The 23,999-nt window shown below is 38.0% G+C and overlaps 1 protein-coding gene across 8 annotated transcripts in view; it reads right to left on the reverse strand.

Annotated features, from left to right (window-relative positions):
• Positions 1–23,999, reverse strand: part of GRIK1 (glutamate ionotropic receptor kainate type subunit 1) — a 383,844-nt gene that overhangs the window by 41,043 nt on the left and 318,802 nt on the right. For 4 of the 8 annotated variants that reach the window (XM_035017581.1, XM_035017577.1, XM_035017583.1 and 1 more), the window contains 4 exons: positions 15,960–16,067; positions 8,419–8,532; positions 6,397–6,600; positions 5,522–5,745 (listed from right to left, as the gene is read on the reverse strand). In XM_035017581.1, the coding sequence (XP_034873472.1) occupies positions 5,522–5,745; positions 6,397–6,600; positions 8,419–8,532; positions 15,960–16,067 (650 nt within the window). Of the gene's footprint in view, positions 1–5,521; positions 5,746–6,396; positions 6,601–8,418; positions 8,533–13,531; positions 13,577–15,959; positions 16,068–23,999 lie in introns of all 8 variants that reach the window. The other 4 variants (XM_035017576.1, XM_035017578.1, XM_035017580.1 and 1 more) reach the window with 2 other exon arrangements.

Below are 23,999 nucleotides of genomic sequence, written 5' to 3' on the forward strand. Positions count from 1 at the left end.
CAAAAAAATTAGTGAACAGAAAGAAGGTCTAGATTTGGGTTATATTCAATTTTTTTAGTATACTACATATATGGAAAGAAAAATCATAATCTTTAAATGAAGAGATGGGGGCGCTTGTGTGACTCAGTCATTAAGCGTCTGCCTTCGGCTCAAGTCATGATCTCAGGGTCCTGGGATCGAGCCCCGCATCGGGCTCCCTGCTTCGCGGGAAGCCTGCTTCTCCCTCTCCCGCTCCCCCTGCTTGTGTTCCTGCTCTCGCTATCTCTCTCTCTGTCAAATAATAAATAAAATCTTAAAAAAAATAAATAAATGAAGAGATGAAGTATATATATATATATATATATATATTTTAAGTAGGCTCCACGCCCAACATGGGGTTTGAACTCAAGACCCTGAGATCAAGAGTCACATGCTCTAGCGACTGAGCCAGCCAGGCACCCCTGAAGACTTACAGTTTAAACTTAGAAGTATCCTGCCCCAGGGATAGGGGTAGGGGTTCATCAGTGTTAACTCCATAGCATATTTCACTGGGGAGTTTTACATTCAAAATTCCCTTTTGATTTGTTTTTAATTTATGTATAGAATGATGGACTGCAGTCACTTGATCAGCAGCCCTAGTGAGTTAGGAAGTTGATCTTGAACAAGTCACTTAACCTTTCTGGCCTCAGTTTCCTTATTAGTAAACAAGAGGGAATCCAGATATCTCTGGGATGGGTGAAAAGAAAAATCCGGGGAACTGGATATTCTTTTGGTTCTTTCTCTGTTTTCTAAACATTTGTCTGACTTCTGTAGCCCAAGGAGTTGCCCACTCTGTGGTTATTTTGTAGGGCTATCTTGCCAAGGGGCACTTATTTCCCCAAATAGACATTAGCAGAGGCTCTGCAAAGTGATCTGGAAATGATTTAAAATGTTGTAGTTCCTAGCCCTGGAAGCTTTGCCATTTGCCATTGGGTTTTTTTAATGGAAGCAGGAGCGTTAGAGTAATGTTAAAACCCCATAAAACCGATGGGAACATACGGAATTCTCTCCAGCCATAAGGTTTCAGCAGTAAACAATAGCAGGTTGCTGACACAATGGGGAGAACCGGGATTAAGGTGAATACATTATCTACAGCGAAAGGCAGGGCACACTGTGAATCGTGCACAAGGAACTGGGCAGACAGTTTCTCTTAATGAAAAACCATTCCCTAAACCCCCCCGAACACCTTCTGCAAAGTGTACAGTGTCTCCTCATCAAGTCTTAGGGGTACAGAGATAATAGCCTCATAGTTTACCCCACAGTGATGGTACCCAACTCATTACTCCACAGCTGCAGGCGGCACAGTGCAGGGTCCTGTGAAGCTTATGAATATAGCTGCAGTTGACAATGCCATGCCAATACATTTTAATTACTGTTTCAACACTATAATTAAATTTTGAATTTATACACTCTTCTAACCATAGTAGTTTGCTGAGCTGAAGAAACGAATACCAATATTAATGAACCCACTAATTGAAACAGTAGGCACAGTAAAGATGCCATTACTTAAATAATATCATCGTCACTTGTACAATAATTTTAAAATATTAATTGCAATAAATTAGGAGTCTTATGCACTCAAAGGAGTTTTTCTCAACAGACCATAAAACCGGGCAAACGCTAACCCCCCTGATATTCAGGTACTTCTTCCTCATCTATGCTCTGATCAGTGAGCTCATCACTTTCCTCTTTGAAATGCTGCTTTTGGTCTTGTGTCAGTGTTTCATACTTTGCATTTCTAAGTGAACAATTAATCTAATTTTTCCAAGGCAAAAAGGAAAGCTGTCTAAACAGCAATATGATTCTGCCTGCACTGCAAAGATATTTTAGGTTCTTTCTCTCCAGGATTCTGAGTGATTTGCATTGGACTGAGGGATATTGTCGGTAGGATGCTGTGCTGTAAGACACTGGGTTTTCGTAAAGCAATAGATCTACCTGTTGCCTGGATGTAGATATCTCAGCTTGAAATGCCCAGTGCCTGCTTAAAGATAGCCAGTGTGACAGCAGTGTCGGCATCAGGAAGCTGCGGGAAAATTAATATAGGACCTACCCTCATGATATTCTGAGGCTGCTATTCCCAATTGATACTGATCTTTAGCAAAATGACAGAGAAAGGGACAAATGTGCTTACAATCGGTGTCAAAACTTGCATCTAAAAGAGTAAGCATTATGTTGAAAAGTAAAGGTTCATTTTGGGTTTATGTTTATATATACCAAGCTTTTACTTGAATGGGAGATATAAAACAATATTCCGGCTGAAGATCTCTAATTAAGGGATTCTTTTTATGGCTGAGAATGGATATTGGGCTGCATCGAGGAGAGGGAGATCTGTTCATCTTTTAAAGGACAGAGCTCTATTTGAGCTTGTGATATAACTGTTGGGTTTGTATGATAACTTCAGAGTTACAGTCAAAGGGTTTCTTGATTTTTTTTTTTTCTAAATGCCAACTTAAAAATGTTCATTTTTAATAAGACAAACATAAATCATAAAATGTAAGCAGATGTGATACCTGGATATTTGGTTTATTTAAACTGTGTGTTCATGATGGACATAATTCCTTGGGGTTGAATGTTTTTCAAAAAGTAATTTAAAAAATGTTAACCACAAAACAAAAACCCTGACATGCACATTTGTAGCATCATAATTAAACAAGTCATAGTAACTTAAATGTTTATATAGTTTTCCTTAGTTGGTCTAGCTTTATGAATTCAATTCGGGTTAGCAAATGATTTTTAAACATCTATCTAGTGAGAACATTAGCCTAAAATGCAGTGATGGGCTTTATTTTTTTTCCCCTTTAAAAGGACATAAAAGGATATACTTCAGAACACAAATTCAAAAGCCTCTCTAGAGCTAACGATGATTATGAGATTAGCTTTTTTATTTCTACTTCGCTAACTCTGAAGGCAAACCACTAAGGTGGTAACAGAAAGCCATTTCACATCTTAGCTTCTTGGTGCAGAGTGACCAAGTTCATGGTCTCAAGCTATGATGGTGGGAAGTAAAAGTGAATTGGCACATCTATTCAACAAGGATTTTGTCTTTGGGAATCATCTCCAAAATATATTTAGGGGCTTTATGAAGTAGTAGGAATGGATTCAAGGGTGTAGAGATGAATGTAGTTGAAAGTAAGATCCCCACGATGGTGCACCTGTGTACTGCAGGGAGTTTTTTTCCACGTTCCACCACCATGCTGTTTGCAAGTGTGCACTCGATGCACAGCAATTCCACTTTTCCAAGACCCAGAATGAGAGGAAAGGCAGTGAGAAGAGGCGACAAGGAGAATAAGCTAAATAAAGAGCTGGTTTATAAATGGTGCTGTCAGTGAATAGGAATATTGAGTGGGTAGTATTGATTGGGGGCTGCTTTCTTAATAGAAATAGAATGAAGTCAGAAAATATAGGGTTCTGGGTCACTGAGAGCTGATAGAGAAACAGTCAAAATAAGGAGGAGAAAATGACTGAATGTCACACGATTCTGATGACAAAAATAAGGCAATTTAAAGGCGGAGTTGGGGTCAGGTGTAAAGGGGTACTTTCAGCCTGTACACTTGTAAGAACTTCTGGATGCTGTTGACATGTTTTGTCTCCCATTGGCTTTGATCAAATCAGTATGATAAATAACATATTTGGTTATCAGCATTGTCTTGCCTATTCTACTCATCAGCATCACTGCCTAGACAGAGCAGCAGACAGGGGGATAAGGAAACCTACTTCCCTCTGCTGCTTGGATTGCTCTACCGTCTCCAATATCACCCAACAGATGTGGGCCCCAGAACAGAGTAATGGAACAAGTCAATGCAAAATTTCTTATTCACTATAGAGTGTTCATCAAGTGGTCATTGATTAAATAGCCACTCTAGGGCAGTATTAATTTCACTCACTAACCAGTAATAAGAAATGCACCTCCAAAGGTGAGCAACTTATCTTTTAAAATTTGATACCCAAAGCAACATCTTCTTTCATTATTTAAAACATGATCTCTCAGACGTGGGGCTATTGACATTTTGAAGTAACTGTTGTTGGGAACTGTCTGCATACTGTAGGATGTTTAGTGGCATCCATGAGCTCTACCCACTTTATACCAGTAGCATTTTCCACCCTCCGTTGTGATAACCAAAAAAATGTTTTTAGAACATGGACAAATGTTCCCTGAAAGATAAAATCCCTCCTAGTTGAGAACCACTGATTTAGAGCACTAAAGTATCAAAGCACAATATCACTACACATACACATTAATACACATACACATACACACTAATATATTATCTTCTGTGGTAGGACTTATCAAAAGAGAGCTTTGGTCATTATTTAAAAGTAGCTTAATACTTGGCCAAAATTTGGATCTGATAATGCTACACTTTATGAGGTGTGAGGTATGGAGAAAACATTTATTTCATATTGAATGTATACCCACATGTGAGCACACACGTTCATTCAGTCTGACTGTATGTGTGTGCCTCATGGATCTTTAAGACTTCCTAGCCTAGGTTATTTTCCCAAGCTTGCTTTATAATTATGCCAGGGAAAGAGTTACCTGGCATTAATCAAAACCAGAGAGTGGAAAATGACAGAGACCTGGCATGAAGAAATATTTCTCATAGAAATTACTGGAGGGAAAACAAAAATTGATCAGGGGAAAAAGTTCACTGAGTTTTGTTGAGAGATGAAAAAGATCGAAAACTAGTGCGGTTCATACAAAAGCAATTACTTTTTTACATGTTCTATCTAGGGATATCAAATGTTTAAGCCAACAGAAAGATAAAATAGCTGTGTTTCAGATTCAACATCAAAGGAATTTAGAAAATATAATCTACTGAAAGGTATAAAAATCCTTTGATGAATTGTGTAAAGCGGGATGGTTAAATATAGAGTTATCTCAGAAAATAAAACCTAAGCTGAATCATCAATGATAGCATAAATATTTCATGCCTTTAGACTCTACATGTTAGTCATCTCTCTTTTCATAGTTATTTCTAGAATGCTCTTTTACTCTCTAAAGTTTTTAAAAATAAATTTTATCAAATTTTCAAAGTATTTTTCTTTGTTTCTTGTTTCACCCCAGGGTTTCTTATTTACTACAATAATTCCTAGCTAACTTTTTTTCTGTTTTGAGTAATGGAATATTCCAAGTGTCAAGTATATGGATACCATTTTACTCTTCCTGTTGAAACGTTTTAGATTTATTAGCTGAGCTGTTGCTTTGTTGTAATATAATTCAGAGAAGATAGGTAAATAAATATTTTATGCTGCCTTAAATACTGTGAAAATTAAATTAATATAAAAATTATCTTCTTGTTGTCTTTTAAAAGTACCTTAAAAAATTAGAATATATTCATTCAAATCGTGACTTTTTGGGGAAGAACTTGACAGAATAGAGCACCAGGCAAAATTAGAATAACATTTTAAAGTTCTTAACCTATGTTACCTAGTCTAGAGCATACGTATTAATCTGAGACTGACCTAGATCTGTTGTTGTAAATTCAGTAGTTCTCGAACTTACCTTGCAATCACAAAGAGTACACAACTGACTCCTAAGCAGGCTAAGAGCACATACATCCAAATGTCAGGAGACAGGGGATTGAGGAAGGAGAAGACTCCTGGATTGGTACCATTGGGCTTCCTGTAGAGAATGCTGATGCCCAGTGTCATGAAGGGCTTGGAGAAGTCAATGACTTTCTCCCGAACATAGGTAATGGTAAGAGGAGCCACTGCCAGATCAGCCTTCTGCAAAAGCAAGTTAAAAATCATTGTCTTAGTTGCCTCATTTCCCAGCAAATGTCTGGACTTTCCTGGCTCCTCCTGATCTGTGTTTCTCAATTCCAAATGTTTCTCATGCAAGAAGCTTCTGTAATGCTTGGCTCTAGTATAAAAACAGTTAATTTACATACTTGTGCTTATGAAATAGTACTTATTAGCAAAGAGAAACAAGAAGGTGTGAAATACAAACAGACAGACATATATACATCCTGGAACTAAATGGAGGAAAAAACTGCTGGGGGGTGTGTTTAAAAAGGACATATGAGCAAAGCAAGGAAGGAGCCACTTGGTCATAAAATCAGCTGCCAAGATGAGACTTTGCTCTGAGCTGCAAACTGTAGAATTCTTTATTGAATTTAAGAATCACTCAGGTTTATTCTTCAGCATGATGGATGGACCCATAAATTTTTGTTCTCAGTTTGTGTCCTTACTTGCCCTTCTACGTAAGCAAACTCCATTTCCTTGTTGTTTTCTCCTACTTCTTAAACCATTATTAGGATTAAAAAAAAATGTAACATTCCTTCTGACCCTGACTCAGTCATTTTTTCTCTTTTACTTCTTACTATGCATTTTGTCAGACACTTAAAACCCATATATAAAAGATGTATTTTTGCTTACATGATCTATAAGTTCTTTGACCATTCCATTCCACTCTCCTTTGTCATTCTGGGCTCCATATTTGCCATCAGGGACGAGTTTGACATCATAAATGAAACCCAAGATGTTTGACAATTCCTTCAACAGATCCAGGCAATACCCTTCAAATCTGTCATTTCCATATAAGGGCTTATCAGATTTCCTGTACATCACATAGGGTTCTTCCTATTTGAAACAAACCAAATATGAAAACCCTGTTATAATGAAGGCAGAATTTCCTTATACAAGCTCCATCCACAGTTGGAAGACATAAAATATTTGAAAATGATTGCTAAGATCTCAGAGTAAGGAAGTTAGTCGCTCACCTTCCTGCCTTCCCTAAACTCATTTTCCCTATACCTTCTACCAATACAGAACATTTCCCATATTAGTTTCTCTTCCTCTTTAGTGTGAATGAGAATGTTTTTCTCCACTGCTGAGGGCAGGGCTGTGTGTAAATAGTATGATAGAGACAGAGTCACATTTGAACTTGAGGTCCAGCAATGAAGGACCAGATGTCTGGGCATCTGGCCTTCATCTGTCCCCACACCCAGACTTCCTTTTCATGAACCCCTCCTTCCTGGCTTTTACATAAGAACTTTGCCTACTAACAAAAAGGAAATTTAAATCAGCAAATACATCTTCTTGCTCTTCAAACTTCCTATCTACTAAATATTCTCATTTCCTCATCTCTCAGTTAAATTTCATCTCAGTTTCACTATTCACTTTTATCTACATATTTTGGTTGGATTCCTTCAGGGTATCTTGTTCAAAGACTATTTATATGTCTTCTTATATTAGCAGTTCCATTTTCTTATTTGAACTCACCTCAAATCTTATATTTGGTAATTCTTTGCTTATACACTTACATAATAACTCCCCTATTCTATGAATAATGGACATTTCCTTACTGCCACGTATCTTTAACCTTATTCTCATTTGGCTAAATGAAAATTTATTTTATAACATTATAATAGTTCCTACATTACTGATACATCCTTTTACTTCTCATTATACATTTTCCCCCAGACATTTAAGACCCATTTAGGCTTATCCTCAAACAAACTGATAGAAATACAAAATTCTACATTTTCATGAGATAGTTGCTGAGAAAGTAGTCACCAGAAAAACAAAACCATTTTTATTATGGAAGAACAAGTCTCAGAAGTTAACGGTTCCAGAAATAAATTGGTCTAACATTATAGACTGAATCAAATAAAGCAAGAATGTCTGAAAGTGAAGATTTCAGAGGTGGCCTCTCTTGTCCTTTACTCTTTGGGTTAGGGCTGGAAAAGAGAAAAAATGAACAGCCTGTGGATGTACAATGACTGGATAAGGGTATGATCAGGTTCTAATAGGAAGCAGGAAGTACCCTTACCTGGGCTTTTGAAAAGCCTCTTAGTAAAGGGGTTATTTACAGAGGTGTGGGCAAGGCAAAGGGAGCCAATAGGGATGGAGGTGGGAGGAATGGTGGGGTATAAACATCCAGGGACCAACATATCAGGAAGCTTGTATCACTTAGGGTTAAGGCAGGCAGGAGGAAAGAGTGCTCCTGGAATCCAGGACAGCAGAGGTCTGGAAGCAGGATCATTGACAGAATAGGAGCTGTGGTTATGAGAGATAGACGTTCTGAGAAAACCACTGGAGGCAGGGGAAGAAATGTTCTTACTTCTCTTTCCCTACTTCCTTGGTCTCTTGCCAGAGTCTCTACTTGGTTGAAACCAACCAGCAGCCAGAGAGCAAGGGAGACTAGCTGAGTGGGGCCAGAGAGTGCAGCAGGGCAGAGCTGAGAAAGGATTGAAGGTGGGAGATGTGCAGAACATTACTGGAAGCTTCTAATTCAGTGCAATTATAGGTACATACAAACATAAGTTTTTAGTGTCCTGATTAAAAATTGACATTTGCAGACAAAATTGTTGGCATGAAAAAGATATCTGAAGAATTCTTCAAAATCTAGGGCAGGAGTCTGGATAAAACACCCTGAATTCCACTCAGTCAACTTACCAAAATGGTGGTGACGATGAGTGTCCGGTTGGCCAGTGAATCAGTGACATTGTTGGACCTGTCTTTGTTGCCATCGGTCATGTTAAGCCCACTGTTCGAGTTCCAAATCCCAATCTACACAGAACACAATACATCAGAGGCTGCTTGCTGTCAGTGACCCCATTTACATTAAAGAGAGGCCCCTTCTACACCAGGAATGGACATAAAAGCTTAGAGTCTGGGGAGACGACACCAGGGTATCACACTGAAGCTACTCACTGTGGGAAAATGAACAATGAAGGAATGAGTGTGCACATGGAACAGGAAAAATTAGTGCCATTTGGGATAGAGTGGGGAGAGGTCTTTTTGTTTATTACTTTATTAAGTTTACTGTTCTTTAAATTCAGAATTCTTAAATGAGTATCTGATTTTTCTTCCAATATGTATGTGTTGAGCACCTATTCTGTGCCATGCCTTGTTCTAGGCACTGGAGGACATAGCAATGGACAAAACAGACAAAACTTTCTTCCCTAGTGGAGCTTACATTTTAGTCATACAAACCTTAAATTGCCAAAGTAGTACCATTGGTGTCTAAAATTTATAAGGAATGAGATGAAAGGAGTAAGGTGGATGATGGATAGATGGGCCATCTAAAAGGGAAAAAAATAAATGGAAGAAAAAAAGTGTGGATGAACAGTAGACTGATCCTGTCTTCACGGAGGAGTCAGTGCTGGGCAGGGGTGCCTGTTACTCTTGTGTTTACTTGTTATGTCTGTGCACTTGACTATGAACTCCTTCAGTGAGGGTATTCATTTTTATTGCTCATTGATCTATCACAGAACCACCCATGGTGATTACTAGTCAGTGAAACTCAGTGCTCTTTTAAAAATTAATGACCATGGAACACTACATCAAAAACTAATGATGTAATGTATGGTGATTAACATAACATAATAAAAAAAAATTAATGACCCACAGTTTTTTCCAGTGGCCAAGTTACTCCTGAATTAGTAGGTTCTAAAGAAGTGCACTGATTTGTTTAGCTTTTGGAGGAACCTAGTAGAAAAGCCTCGGGGAACCGAGCTATTTAGCTAAAGCCTTCTGCAAGCATTTATTGCCAGCCTGGTGAGACAAACAGAATGCAGACATGTTTCAGAGCCAGGCAAAGCTAATGGCTGTGTGACCTTGGGCGAGCTGGTGACCTTTCTGAGCTTCGGTTCTCTAACTGTAACATATGTCATCTGGATATTGAGAAGACCAAATGAGAAGATGTACATGAAAGTGTTGGTAATTGTTAAGAGCTACACAGACATTGATAATAAAGGGCATTCAAATGACTGCCCCAGTAACTTCTTCAAGCTTGCCCTGTTGTAAAAGAATTTGGATTGTGAGGGAAATATTTATTTATTTGTTTGTTTGTTTGTTTATTTTAATTTAGAGGCAGATAAAGTAGAGGAGCCATGAACTACAGGGGCAACTGAGGATCACTAACACCTGGACAGACTCTGGGATGGACTGGGTAGACCTATGTTTGATCCCTGAATATATTCTCCCAATGGGAGGACACTGCCTGCCTGGGCAGAATATAAGCTTTACAGACACTTTTGTCCAGATCCTAGCTTTGCAATGTCCCAGCAGTGTGACCCTGGGCAAGTTCATTAACCCTGCTGTGCCTCAATTCCTTATCAGCAAAATGGAGGAAGGAGGGCTTTTCTGATGATTAAATAAAATATCATCAGTGGGAATGTTAGGCCTCTTCTTTCCTTTTCTATTTCTTTACTTTGATTTATTGCTTAAATAGAGCAGCGGAAATTCATTTGGCTTGATAAATACTCTTTTTAGACATGTAAATTTTTTGAGGAATTTTCAAGGACTATCACACATCCACACATCACTGTGAACTATTTCAATGTCACTGTTTTCTTTCTACACTTAGTAAGAGTTAGTTGGCCAATGAAATAAGGAGACCGGTCTAGGTAAATGGGGGATTGGAGGTAGTGTTTGCATTTGGAAGTGTTTTGAGCCTATCTGTAATGAGGTTACGAGATATAGGCTTGGAATATGGGACAGCACCTTTAATAACCATTCAGTCTTTCCACCATCAAGGGCGGTATCTGTCGTAGAACTCACGCAATGCACACAACATCTGTGAACTGAAGAATCTTCGGATTTCTTTGGTTGGCTTTAAACCCAGGAAAGGGGGACAACTTTTTCTCTTCTTCTTCTCAATGTGTACCTCTTCTTCCACTTTTTTGAGGCAAAGACGCTTTTTTTTTTTTTTTTTTAGGAAACATAACTCAGGCTAAACACGCCTGGAGTCTGTTGGTTTTCATCCAAAGCTATGCTTTAGGTTGTGAGCAATTGACTTCTAACTCAACGAAGGCTGTGTGTAAATTGGGCTGTGGCTATACTTCTAATTAAAACTTGACTTAGGCACTGGGGTGAATGGAACCTAACTTTTAATTAAGTATTGGAAAGTGGAGAAAATAACTGTGTTTGTAGCCAGTTTGTTAAGTAATGGAATGTGTTCTCTTTAACTAATTTCTATTAATGTCAAGTGTGTGTTTGAAGGAACTATACTAATATTTGAAAATGGCAGTGTTGAATGGCCTCACAATATCATTCTCTTTTAATGTACAAACTTGAAACTGTAGACAAATGCACTCCACAGCTTAATGTCTGGCTTTTATTTCTTTTACCAGCCCAACCAAAAGTGAGGAGGTCAAATATCATTGCTACAGCATTTCCAATCAACTGAGTCCCAGAGTCCCATTCAATGTGAAATTTCTTCCATGAGATGAGAAAAGGGAGAATATTTTTCTCTCTGTAACAGAGGTCTCTTTAAATCTGGACTAAAAGAGTATCAAGGTTATTCCCAGATTATTCCTGGGAAGTGGACAGTATACATATGCAGTTTGAATGACCACAGCCTTCTGTTTTCAAATTGTTTAATCAGCAAAACAGAAGTTGTGTGTGTGTGTGTGTGTGTGTGTGTGTTTTGAAGCTAAGTAGTCAATTGGCTTTACTTTACCTATTAATTAAATGGACACATCAGCAAATGAATGTCTGTTTCAAAAAAAGCAAGATTTCATGAGTCATGTGTATTGGAGGGAGGATACAGTTAACCAGATGCCTAGATATTTAGCATTTCAGTCTTGTTCTCTGACCTTGGAGGAGTGCCTCCAGGAAGCAGAACCTCAATTTTCAAACCGTAGAGCCAAAGCAAACACAGTAATTTACCAGTGAGAAGTAGCAGAGGGTGGATCAATTATTCGTGGGGAGGAACACTCAAGAGCTAAATTGTCTGGTCCTGCCTTCTTTCACTTTGTAAACGGCCATGCGGGAGCAGCCATTTATTATCTAGGACAACCAAGGGAAGCTTCTGAAAATGAGTGCCCAAATGACATTAAGCAAACTTTTTTTAAAAAGCGACACAACAAAAGGGTGTCCAGAGAGTGACTAGTATCCATTTTCCAAACCTACAGAGTGATCCACATAAAGTCAAAATCCAAAATTGCTGAGTGAAATATCAAGTATTTAGGAAAGAAAATAAAAGACTTGTCTGTTTCTTGTATCATAAGACTTATGAACACATATTTTAGTGACAGATTTTGGAAAGATCGCTACATCCTCTTTTGGAGGTCAGCATTCAAAGAGCTTTTGGAATTTGAATCTTAGTCTTGTTGGAAAGGGACAATAGGTCTCACGTGCTAGCACTCAGGTTACTGTAAATTGTTGATGTTCAGTCATAACACAAAACAGCACACCACAGTATATGCAGCTTACAATGTGGGGAATGATAGGTCAGCAGGAAGGAAGAGGTACAGAGGCATGGTGTTGCATCTCTGGGAATTCTGTGTTGGGGGGGGTGATTACTGCAGTTTAGTGACAAGTAGAGGACATTCCCCTCCCTTGTGTGTAATTTCAGAGTTTGGATTCCATTCCCTAGGATATTTGGTTTGAATTAATTCAACATTGCAAAGAGTGTCTGGAGTCTCAAGCTGGATTAGTGGAATAAGCTTCTTTCTGGGCCCCAGTTAGGTTCATCTATTTATTAGCAGTGAGGAAACGAGATTGCCTTCTCTTTGCCTTTGGTAGCCTGATTCATTGGAAGATTAAAACAAGGTTATTAAACTTACATTTTTAAAACTTAAAATGACATTTTTGAACTCATCTACTGAGTACTACCAAGAGAGAATCAAGCTTTTGGACCACAGGGGGAAACTGTTTACACTTTCCATGACTCAACTGATAATTTGCAAGATAAAAGTGAAACTGACAAAACCATTCAAATTGAACAACTTGAAGTAATTCAAGTTGCATCTGTCAATCATTAGATATTTTAGCAATTAGGTTTAGAGAGAGAGAGAAAATGAAAGACAATGTTTGCACATCACTGGGACATTTTCCTGATCCAAATGTTTTTAATGTCTAACATTTGCTTTTACATTAAATCTGCGTGCATTCTTTGACAACATGATACTGTACAATAAACTATGAAATAGGAGGTGTTAGAATTTACAAGATAATCTCATTTCCCTTCCAGAGTCTCTAATGTTTTTGTCTTCTGGAAACTGGTTCTGAAACAAATTGCCAGACAATATACACTGACAAAGATCCTATGCAAAACAAAGATACCTCCTAAGGGAATGGAATTTCTGAAAATGGCTCCTATTTTATGGTGGTGACATTGAGGGAGATGTCTTATCCTAGCCTTCTCAGTCTTAGCCTATTTGACTAGTCTGATGGGTCAAATCTATTGTTTTCATGCCTCTTAGGGAAAATATTTAGTGATTTGAGAAAGAATATAAATGGACCAGTATCTGCTTCTGTTGCAATAACCTACTTTCAGTGCTAACCAGGACTGATCCTGCCTGGGAGAAACAAAAATAATCTAGAGGGAAATACTTAATCCATCATTATTTAATCCACCTCAAGCCTGTTTTCAATTCATGGGTCATGTTGTTGAGAGACAACATATTCAATCACCCTGTTCTCCCTTTATATAGACTATCACCTCTAAACTGCAATTAGACATCTACCGGTCTGGCAAAACCAGAAAGGTGCAGGCTTCTCCTCTGATATTCCCTACCCCACCCCCCAGAGCTCCTGCAGTTTTTGTCCAAGTACAAACCTTCTTCCACACTTTATATAAGTGTTTAGACACTTCGCCAGCAGCCTTGGTTTTCAGAGGGAAAAATAAAAATAGCACTTAATTAAAATGGAGCATGGAACCCAGAAGGTATTAAGGCGTGTGAGTGCTCAGCATGTTACATTCCCCACCCACAGTTTGGAATCTTGCACATTAATTCAACATAAAGCCTGAACACAGCTACAGTAAAGAGATGAATTAAGTATGGGGTCCCACAGAAGTTACTTCCACTTGGTAGTACATCCTGATGTTCACTTTCCCTTTCGCACACCAAAAAAAAAAAAATCATATAAAGATATTTTTAATATGCACAGCTTTGCTGCAGAGTGAAAGGGCTTTCATCATTCTTTAAGAAGGCCTGTTCAAGGTATTTTCACAAGCACAGTCAATCCATACATGCATGCACACACGCTATTGCTAAGCAAGAAGAAAACACGCCATGCTTGATGACATGTTCTTTGATTATGGGTCTCCAGGCAGTAGAAACTTGAGTGGAAGTGAAAAGTGGGCTTTTTCTAACAATTTTCTCTGTGGACCCCGTGAGAGGTTGACATGAAAAGATTGGGCATCTCCTCCCGTTCCTCCTGAGAGAGATGGGCTGGCTTCCCCATTGCCTTAAGGCCCAGTCATTCCTTCCAGGAATGGAGCCCAAGTCACCTGAAGAAAGAAAAGTTATTGCAAACAATGAAGAGATAAGAAACAAATGGAGAAAACACTTTCATCTAACTTGATTTTGCCTGTGATGGAAAAACACCAATGGAGTGTGCATAATATTGCCACATATAAATAGCTGTGAAGGCAGAAAGATGGTTCCATCTCTTTCATCACACGCTGGAGCCAGAACGATGCTTCCTTAACAGCTTTTCTTCCCCTTTCAGTTCTATACATTAACAGAGTGGAGGGGGGAGAGAGGCACGCACAGAGGAGCAGACATTTTTTAAAAACAGCCATTAGAGGCTTTCAGTCCCTAAAAGTATTCTTTTCTTTTCTTTTGTGCCCACAGCCTTGATGGAGGCAAGGTGGGTGCCTTGTGCTCTGCCAGACACGTTAAACTAACAAACCAGCAAATCCGAGGGAAGAGACCCCAGAGAGACAGACAGAGAGACAGAAAGGCAGAGAGAGTCAGAGAGATAGAGAGGGAGAGACAGAGAGAGACAAGTAGAGAGAGACAGACAGAGGGACAGAGAGAGAGAGAGAGCCAGAGAAAGCCAGAGAGAGAAAGACAGAGAGACAGAGAGAGAGGCAGAGAGGCAGAGAGACAGAGACAGGAAGAGAGGGCATTTTCAAAATGTGTACCCTCAAAGCTGCAAACTAATAATTTTTCTCAAACATTTCCACACCAGTGGTCACCATCTATTATATGCAGCCTAATTAATCTTTGTTTGTTTTAATTAGGCTATTTGGGGATGGGGCCTAGTCAGGACCTTAAAAAAAATGTATGTCTCAGTTACCAAAAGCAACAGAACAGAGATGGAAATCTTATCTCATTTTAAAGATCAACCCAAACATTTCAGTTCGTAAGTAACTGGTTCCCAAAGGCACTTTTCTACAGGAAACATACCTTCCTGTGCACTACAGTGAGAAAAAAAATGTTGGATTACAGAGTTTTGATTTTCAGATGATTGTTTTGGAGGTTTCAAAACCTTTTTTTCTTTAAGATCCTAAAGGGCAAAAATCTTCACAATATAAGTGTTAATTAATTCCAGTACATAATTGAATATTAAAATTGGTATAATAAAATACACTGAGAAGCCAAATTCTTCTTCTTCTTCTTCTTCTTCTTCCTCTTCTTCTTCTTCTTCTTCTTCTTAATCTAAATAGTCCACATTTGCATTACTCTAAATGAGCTCATATGGGACTTGGAACTTTGAGATATTGAAAATTACAACTAAAATAATCCTAAGATTAGAACCCAGCATGAAAATGCATTTTTGGGGGCCTATTTCCTCCTAAAATCAAAGAGCCAGTAAGCCCTTTCTCTCCTACTTTAGTCTATCCCTCTGTCAATCTCAAGTGCAATTAAAAATCATTTCTGAGTCAAACTTGGATGCCATTCCATAGATAAATCATTGACAAACTCCTTGTTTTCCAAGTCTAAACACAATTTCTTAAAACCTTTGAGAGGCGGGGCTAACGAAAGCCCACTCGTAGGGCCATATGTATTTAATACTGTAATCATGCTTGCTGTATAAACTGAGCACTAGATGAATGTTAGTATTGCTATTAATAACATACAATTTCAGAATCTAGCATGTCAGCATCTATCAGCAGAGTAGGGAGAGAGAGCTAGAAAACTGGCCATAAATGAACTTGCTAAGAGAATCATCTTACCACTCTATTTGTAGGTACAATTAAAATGCTTGAACAGTGCTCTTTATTTTATTCTTAAATTTATTATTGAGACGGTTACCTTTTCCGTTCCTTCCTCTTTGAGACTAATAATGTCCAGATCAAAATCCTTCCTCAAGCCATCGGTTTTATTGAAGGTGATACGCCCAGTCAGGCCATCCCACCGAGCCTACGGACAAAAGGAACATGGCATTACGGTTTTACACTTATCATAATCCTAACACCATCAAATTATAATACCTCAAATTCATCATGGTATCCAATTATTTGGTTTCATCGTGGTGTTAGAAAGCATTGCATTGCTTCAGTAGCTCGATGAAAGAACACTTCCCTGTTTTATTAGCTCTCATTTATTTTGTCAGTTCTAACATCTACCATCCGTCAAATCTGTGACAGAGACAATTTAAATGGGCAGTATGGAAGGAATGACTGTAAAATAGTCTGCACATGGAGTAAACAAAGTCTGGGAGGCCATAATATTCTGTTCTCCAAGGTCAAGTCAAGTCCCTTTTAAGGTATTGCCCAGGGGAAGTATGCCCTCCCCCACTCTTTTCCTCTGTGAAAAGGATATAATCCAGCGATGTATTATTGAATTTTTAGGGTGTTTGGGATTTAGGCCTTCCAATGTCATTTGGCCACTATATTAGTTTCCTGTAGCTGCTGTAGCAAATTATCACCGAGTGGGGTGACTTAAAACAACAGAAATTTATTCTCTCATAGTTCTGGAGGCCAGGAGTAGATGTCCAAAATCAGTAACACTGGACAAAATCTAAGTGTCAACAGGACCGTGCTCCCTCATGGAGACTCATGGGAGACTCTGTTCCTTCAGTCTTCATGCTTCTGGTGGCTGCCAGCAATCCTTGTCCTGTGGTGGTATCTCTCCTGTCTCTGCCTCTGTGGTCACATTGCCTTATCCTCTTCTGTGCCATCTCTCTACTTGTTTCTTATAAGATGTCTTATACATGTGATGTATAATGCCATCTTATACATGTGGTAGCATTTAGGGCTCATGTAGATAATCCAGAATACTTGCCCCATCTCAAAAATCCTTAATTTAATTATATATGTGGTGTTCTTTTTTTTTTTTTTTTTTGCCATAAAAGATAACATTTACATGTTCTAGGGAATAAGACATGGGTATCTTTTAGGGGAGCCATTATTCTGCCTGCCACATGTATATCCACATCATGTTAAGAACTAAAAACCACAGTAGTCTCCCCTTCACAGAACTCACACTGGACATCTTTGGTGTTTCATTAAATAAAAAAACAGTGGCCCTGGAGTTTCTTGAGCTTCAATCTCTAGGTGATTTTTTGGCAATCTTGTCTAATATTGAGTTGACTTACAAATGAAGATACAGGGGAACTCAGTCCTTTGTATCTACCTAGCTGTTTTTCTCTCTCCTGACTTTACCAAAATGACTGGACATTTGTAAAATGTGAAGAAAATCCTGAAAGATATATCTGCCATGTCTACACCATGTGTACCTGTTGACTGATTTACCCATTCGGCCAAGAGGCAGAACAACACAGTGGAAAGAGTATGAGTTTATCACAGAGCTGGGTTTGAATCTCTGAAGTATGACTTCAGGCAAGAGACTTAACCTGAACCTGGGTTGTCTCAGATTTCAGTGTCTGACCCATGCAGGGTTTCTGTGAGATTTAAATGGCACTTCACACAATCCTTAACTCACTGAAAGCACTGAAAACTTAAACAAGGATTATTTTGACAACTATCTTTTATTTTCCTTCGCACATTCCCCACAAACTCTGGAGTTTGACTTTTATTACCTCACATGTCAGGACTCACATGTGTAGTTTTTTCTGATCTCTTCTGTATTTCATTTTACAAGCCAACATCAGATTCATTGTCCCAAAATACAATTTTCATACTCATGCAATTTCCCCCAGCACGTAAAGCACATAATGAATTCATGCTGCCTACAAATTAGTCTAAACCTTGACTTTACATTCGAGGTTGTGATGGTTAATTTCATGTCAACTTGACTGGGTCATGGGATGTTCAGTTATCTGGTTAAACACTATCTCTGGATATATCTGTGACAGTGTTTCCATTTGAATCAGTAGACTGAACAAAGAAGATCTCCTCCCTAATGTGAGTGGGCATTATCTAATACACTGAGGGACTGACTAGAACAAAGAGGCAGAGGAAGGGAAAATATGCTCTGTCTGACTGATTGAGCTGAGACATTGGTCTTCTCCAGCCTTTGGACAAGGATTTAACACGATTGGCACTGCTGGTTCTTATCTTCTCTGTGCCAGAAGCTATCTTAGAATATAGCACCTAGTAGTTTACGGTTTAGTAGGAACAAGAACATTAATGTACTTCAACGAAGCACTATGGGTGTGAGGATAAAGATTTGCACATAGTTATTGAAGAAAGAAGTCTGTACCTCTGAAACAAATAATATATGTTAAAAAAAAGAAGAAGATAGTAGGAAGGGAAAAATGAAGGGGGGAAATCAGAGCGGGAGACGAACCATGAGAGACTATGGACCCTGAGAAACAAACTGAGGGTTCTGGAGGGGAGGGGGTTGGGAGGATGGGTTAGCCTGGTGATGGGTATTAAAGAGGGCACATATTGAATGGAGCACTGGGTGTTATACACAAACAATGAATCATGGAACATTACATCAAAAACTAATGATGTAATGTATTGTGATTAACATAACATAATAAAATAAAAAATAAATAAAAAATAAAAACATGGAAAAAAAAAAAAGAAAGAAGTATAGAAAGAAGTACTTATCCCAACTGCCCAGAAGGAAAGCCTCAGCAAAAAGACTCCTACAGGAAGGAATGCCTAAGCTCTCAAAGGATGAGAAATTGGCCACGCAGGGGCACCTGGGTGGCTCAGTCAGTTAAGTCAGTTATCCCAGAGTCACGGGATCAAGCCCCGAGTTGGGCTCGCTGAGCGGGGATTCTGCTTCTCCCTCTACCCCTTCTCCCTGCTCCTTCTCTCTCTCTCGCTTACTCTTTCTCTCTCAAATAAATAAATAAATAATCTTAAAAAGAAAAATTAAAAAAAAAAATTGGCCAAGCAAAGATTTACAGCCTGAGTAAAAAGCATGAAATATAGAATAAGTTATGTCTGCCATGGATCCACAATCCAAGATAAGGAATGATGAGAAATGGGCCTAGGAAGGAGATAGGTGGACACTTGTTCTTAAGGGTGTTATGAATTGTGCTACTTTGCTTGGACTTTGCTCAATAGACACATGGGAATCATCAGAATGTTTTAAACCTGGGAGTATCATGGGCAGATGCGCACTCTAGGGAGATCATTTTAGCAGAACTAGGGGAGGATGACTCAAAGATCAAGATTGCAAGCAGAGGATTGGTTAGCAGGTAGTTCTCACAGAACAAAATGAAACATATTCACATGCCCACATATGAACATAGGGATAGCACTATTCCTCCATCTCCCTGTCCCACCAACTTGCACACCATTAAGTACTAATAGAAATACTTCCCCAGCAGGGTGGCCAGTTTCATGAAGAAAGCATTGCCATTAAAGTTCTTACAGACAGAATAATGAATGGGATCAACTTAATTATCAGGGTCCAACACAATTAACCGAGACATATTTTTTGGCTACCATGCAGATGGAATGGAAATCATGTCAGAAGTAAATTTTATCACTTGATAATGCTGGAAGTCAAATTCATATCAGGAAATGATATGTGGACACAAGAAGCCTTCAGCTCTCATCTAAGCCATCTACATGGCCAGACTAGATGTGAGTTACTCCAGTGCAATAACACATAAGAAATTCTTCAGACCCTTGAACTTTGCCTCCAGAGTTTATTGCCAAGGGAGCTCATAATGCCAAATGCTAGCACCAGCTTTAAAAAAAAGATGGCATATTTTTACAGTTGACAGTAACACCTGTTGTTACACTTGCTGAAATACAGGTAATCATATTCTCTGCACTGGGGCAAAAAAAATCAATATTGAATGCAAGTAGGGAGAGTCTTCTCTGTATAGTTAGGTACACCTCCTGGCATTGCAATCTTCTTTTCCTCCCCACTATATCCCAATCCTACTTTTTGTACTCTGGTCACTTTTTATTTTGCAAGGCAAAGTCTGGTTTCATGGATTGGTGGGGTAAATGAGAGTCACTAAATAAACTTCTGCATTCGTGTCATAGCATCTACCTCAGAGTGGAAGACAATTTGTCTAAGACTTCAGTTGGGTGGAAATCTGTACTGTGCTAGGGCTTTGGACTCAATCAGTTTTCAGGCCCGTTCTTCATGCTTCTCAAAATGTGCAGTTTTAACCCTCTTGATCTATGTGGAAGGAGGTAGTTTTCTTCATTAAAGTTCTACAGGATTTTCAGAAAGCTTTTTTCTACAAGCAACTATTCCTTTTTGGGGGTCATGCTGTAAGTCAATTCGATTGTCCAGAGTTTATGGAGCTCTCTGAAAATGGGCAGAATTGGTAACATTTATCTCTTGATGTAGCATATAGCTCATAGCAGGGTCTTAAAATCCAGTTCAGAAATCCAATTTCATTTCCACTAAGTGTGTCTATTGTGTCCCTTTGTTTGGACTCTGTTGCGTTGGTTTGATTCTTGAATTTAGTGTTCCAGTCACTGGTTCAGTGTAATTCCCACTTCTCGCTTCTCCTCCTTGCTCATCCAAGTGGCAAAAAAGTTCCTTTTTCATGCTTTAACAATGCTTCCTTCCCTGCCTCAAATATCTACAAAGACTCCCTGCCTGGTTCTTTACTGAACTGAAATATCTTTTGACCTTCAAAGTCAAGCTTCTCTTACTGACAACAACCGCCTTGTCTTCCTGCCTCCCATCCACTGATGAGCATTTCTATGTTCTTTGTTTTGTTTTCCAAACTAACTGTTGATTAGCATTTATTAATTACCAATGTATTATTGATTAAGGTGAATAGACAATGATTAACTCCTGGATATGAGGAATAAGATCCATAAGGAATCCATTTTCTGGGGCAAGGCTGAAGCAGATACAATTGAGAAATGATATATAATTATATTAGTCATAATTACAATTTGTTTGCCTTATGTAGAAGCATTTGCACAGGGGACAATTATAGGATACTTAACTGAAAACAATACTTAAACTATTGTCCCTATTTTAGGAAATGGCTTTAATTTCTACCCTGCATAAGACCTCTTGACAACAATTGTCTAATGGCAAGTGAATCAAATGGTGTGACTTTTTTCTTTTCTCTTATCAGGCATATTATGTGATGGCCAAGAGACAGAAATCAAGAGCTGAAAGAAGAAAAACAAAAGTTTTCATTAATGTCTTACTTGTATGCTCTTTCTCAAGATAATTTTACTGTCCAAATATATATATATATATATATATATATATATATATATATGTTTTAGTTTTGAGGAAGTAAGTGGTTAATACCTAACTCTAGGCTCTTGTAATAGTCAACTTTTAAGTTCATTTTGTTAAAATGATTGCTTTTATTCATTTTCTTTCCCCCAAAGGGGACTTAAATATGTAAAAGCACATAAAGCCTCCTTTCTTAGAATTTTCCCTGACACAGCCATTCCCATTTACCATGGGGAATAAATTCTTTCTTATTGAAAGAAACTTCCTTTTTGAGAGCAGGAGAGGATGTGCTTTTCTAGTAGATATGATCTTTTAAGGACAATGGTTTCTAGTATTTTCATTTATGTATTAAGGAATTATGCTTTCTTGTAAGAGTATTGTAAATAAAAAGTTCATGGTAAGCCCGAAGGTTAGTTTCCTTTTGAATTAGATTAAGATGAGAGAAAGAAATTTTTAAATGACTATTCTATGTGTTAATGAAACTTACCAAAATTTGAATAAAGGAAAAAAATTTAAAAGACTGCATGGACTTTGTCATAGTGGTCATTGTCTAAGAGGCTCACCCAAGGATGACTTGATTCTCTAGGGAAATGTATCTTAATTCCCAGACTCTGTAAAATGTTAATCTATAAGATGTAAGCAATTTCTGTCTAATATAAAAGATAACCTTCAAATTATAATTTTATTGCCCTGGCATGTTAACAAGTTTTGATTTTCCAGGTGGCCTCTACAATTACTTTTCCTCTACGTCTCCTTGGAATGAGCTTCACCATCTTGCCCGTTCCCTCAAAGTTAAATGTGTCTTCAACACTTGCTCACTTTATGTTTGTATTAGTCACATTTGTAATTATCTTAAAATTATACTTTGACTGTTTGGAGATGGTTCTACTAAGATGACCAAATAAGCTCACCTGCCAAAGCCAAACTAATGGGTTATTTAGTCCTCTTTATCCCAGTCCTGGCACAAATCCCAAACAGTAATGGATTTTACCTCTGCTGACTCTTCATTTCTCTTGTTCTTTTCTTTTCATTTCTTTTCTTCTGACTCTATATTTTGATACTGATTTTTGCCCAAGTGTCTCAGTCTGTAAGTATCTTGCCTAACTCATAGTTTGGGCTCTTTCTATTTTTATACTGGGTGCAGGGACCCGTAGACCTGTGTCTGGTCTCTGACCACTGGGCCATCTCTACTGTATAGTCAAGAGAGCACTGTGTGTCTCAGAAGATCTTGGTTTTGGTCATGACCAAGTCTAGGGACTAGTGGTTATTTGAATGCTAGTCTAGTCTCAAGAACATAGTCAGGAGAACACGTGTACATGAGAATCTGATTTGCATGTGGCCACAAAGTCATTCTCTATTGGTGACAACATTGAATTGGAATCTGGCATTTTGTTCTGATTACATGGTGGTCTGTCATGTAGAGAAAGTAATCTACTTCTCTGTCAGTAGTGTGACAGATGACTGAAAATCTGGTTTGTTAGTCTTTTTCTTTTATCTGAGCGAGAATATATCTTAAGTTCACTGGAAAGGAGAAATACCCCTTGAATTCCATGCCCAAGATTTTTTTGTGTTCTATGTTTACTTTCAACTCATGGCTAAGATTGTGGAACTGAGGCTGCAACCCTCAGAGAATATATCTTATGTCTGGAAATGAGAAAAGCCTCTTTACCTCATTCTGTGAGTGAGAAATTTATTCCTATAACCAGAAAGTATTAATAAATTAGATTATAAAAACTTACAAATAAAAGGGCTTCTTTTTTTTTGGTTACCTCTTTGATTACTTATATTAATATACCCCAGATTCCCATTATATAGAGAAACTAAAGTTTTACTATATTTCATGTGCTACCCTTAAAAAAAACTCTCAGAAACTGCTAGCTCAGAACCATTTTTATGTAAAAACCCAAGTTCATATAATCAAAGTGTACCTTTAACTACATTTAAGGATTTTTTTAAAAATTAACTAAAAAAATTAATACATTTCTTTCCCCTAATTTTATCAGTAGTGAATTATAGTTTAAGCCAGAGAGTAGGTAATCGAAAACTTCTTAAACTTCTTCTTCTTCTTCTTCTTTTTTTTTTTTTTTTAAGATTTTACTTATTTATTTGAGAAAGAGAGTGCACAAGTGGTGGGGATGGGTGGAGGGAGAAGCAGACTCTCTGTTAAGCAGGGAGCCAGATTCTGGAATATGACCTGAGCCAAAGGCAGACTCTTAACTGACTGAGCCACCCAGGCACCCCATGAACATCTTAAATTTCTTATACTGGTTTATTGAATTGCTAGAATTGCTACATAATATTTAAAATGAAGGAGATATAAAATTATGTATGCAATTATATTGAATTAGGATTCTGACAAAATTTTTAATCAACAGTTTATGCTTTGTGATGTACCCATTTAAACATAATTTCCAAGTTCCTTATTGAGTTTAAGACCTTGAGCTAATGATAAATGAAGTTAATGGATAATCTTTGAGTATCTAAATGGCTTCTCAATAAGAGACAATACTGATGTACTGGTCACCGTATATGTGTGTGTACATTTATACATGTATATCTCTGTATATCTTATTATTTTTATATGTTGAGAAACTGTCCTTTGGGTAATGGTAATGAATATGCTTCTTTTTGTCACATTGAAAAAGATGTTTAAAGGCTGTATGTGGCTCTATGGGGCTGCATTATGCATGCTCATTTATATAGAGTAATGGGCTATACTTTTGTATATAAGCTAAAGAGAAAATATGTAGCAAATTATGA

Source organism: Mirounga leonina, unplaced genomic scaffold (assembly GCF_011800145.1).
Source record: "Mirounga leonina isolate KUSES-001 unplaced genomic scaffold, KU_Mleo_1.0 Mir_172, whole genome shotgun sequence".
NCBI lineage: Eukaryota > Metazoa > Chordata > Mammalia > Carnivora > Phocidae > Mirounga > Mirounga leonina.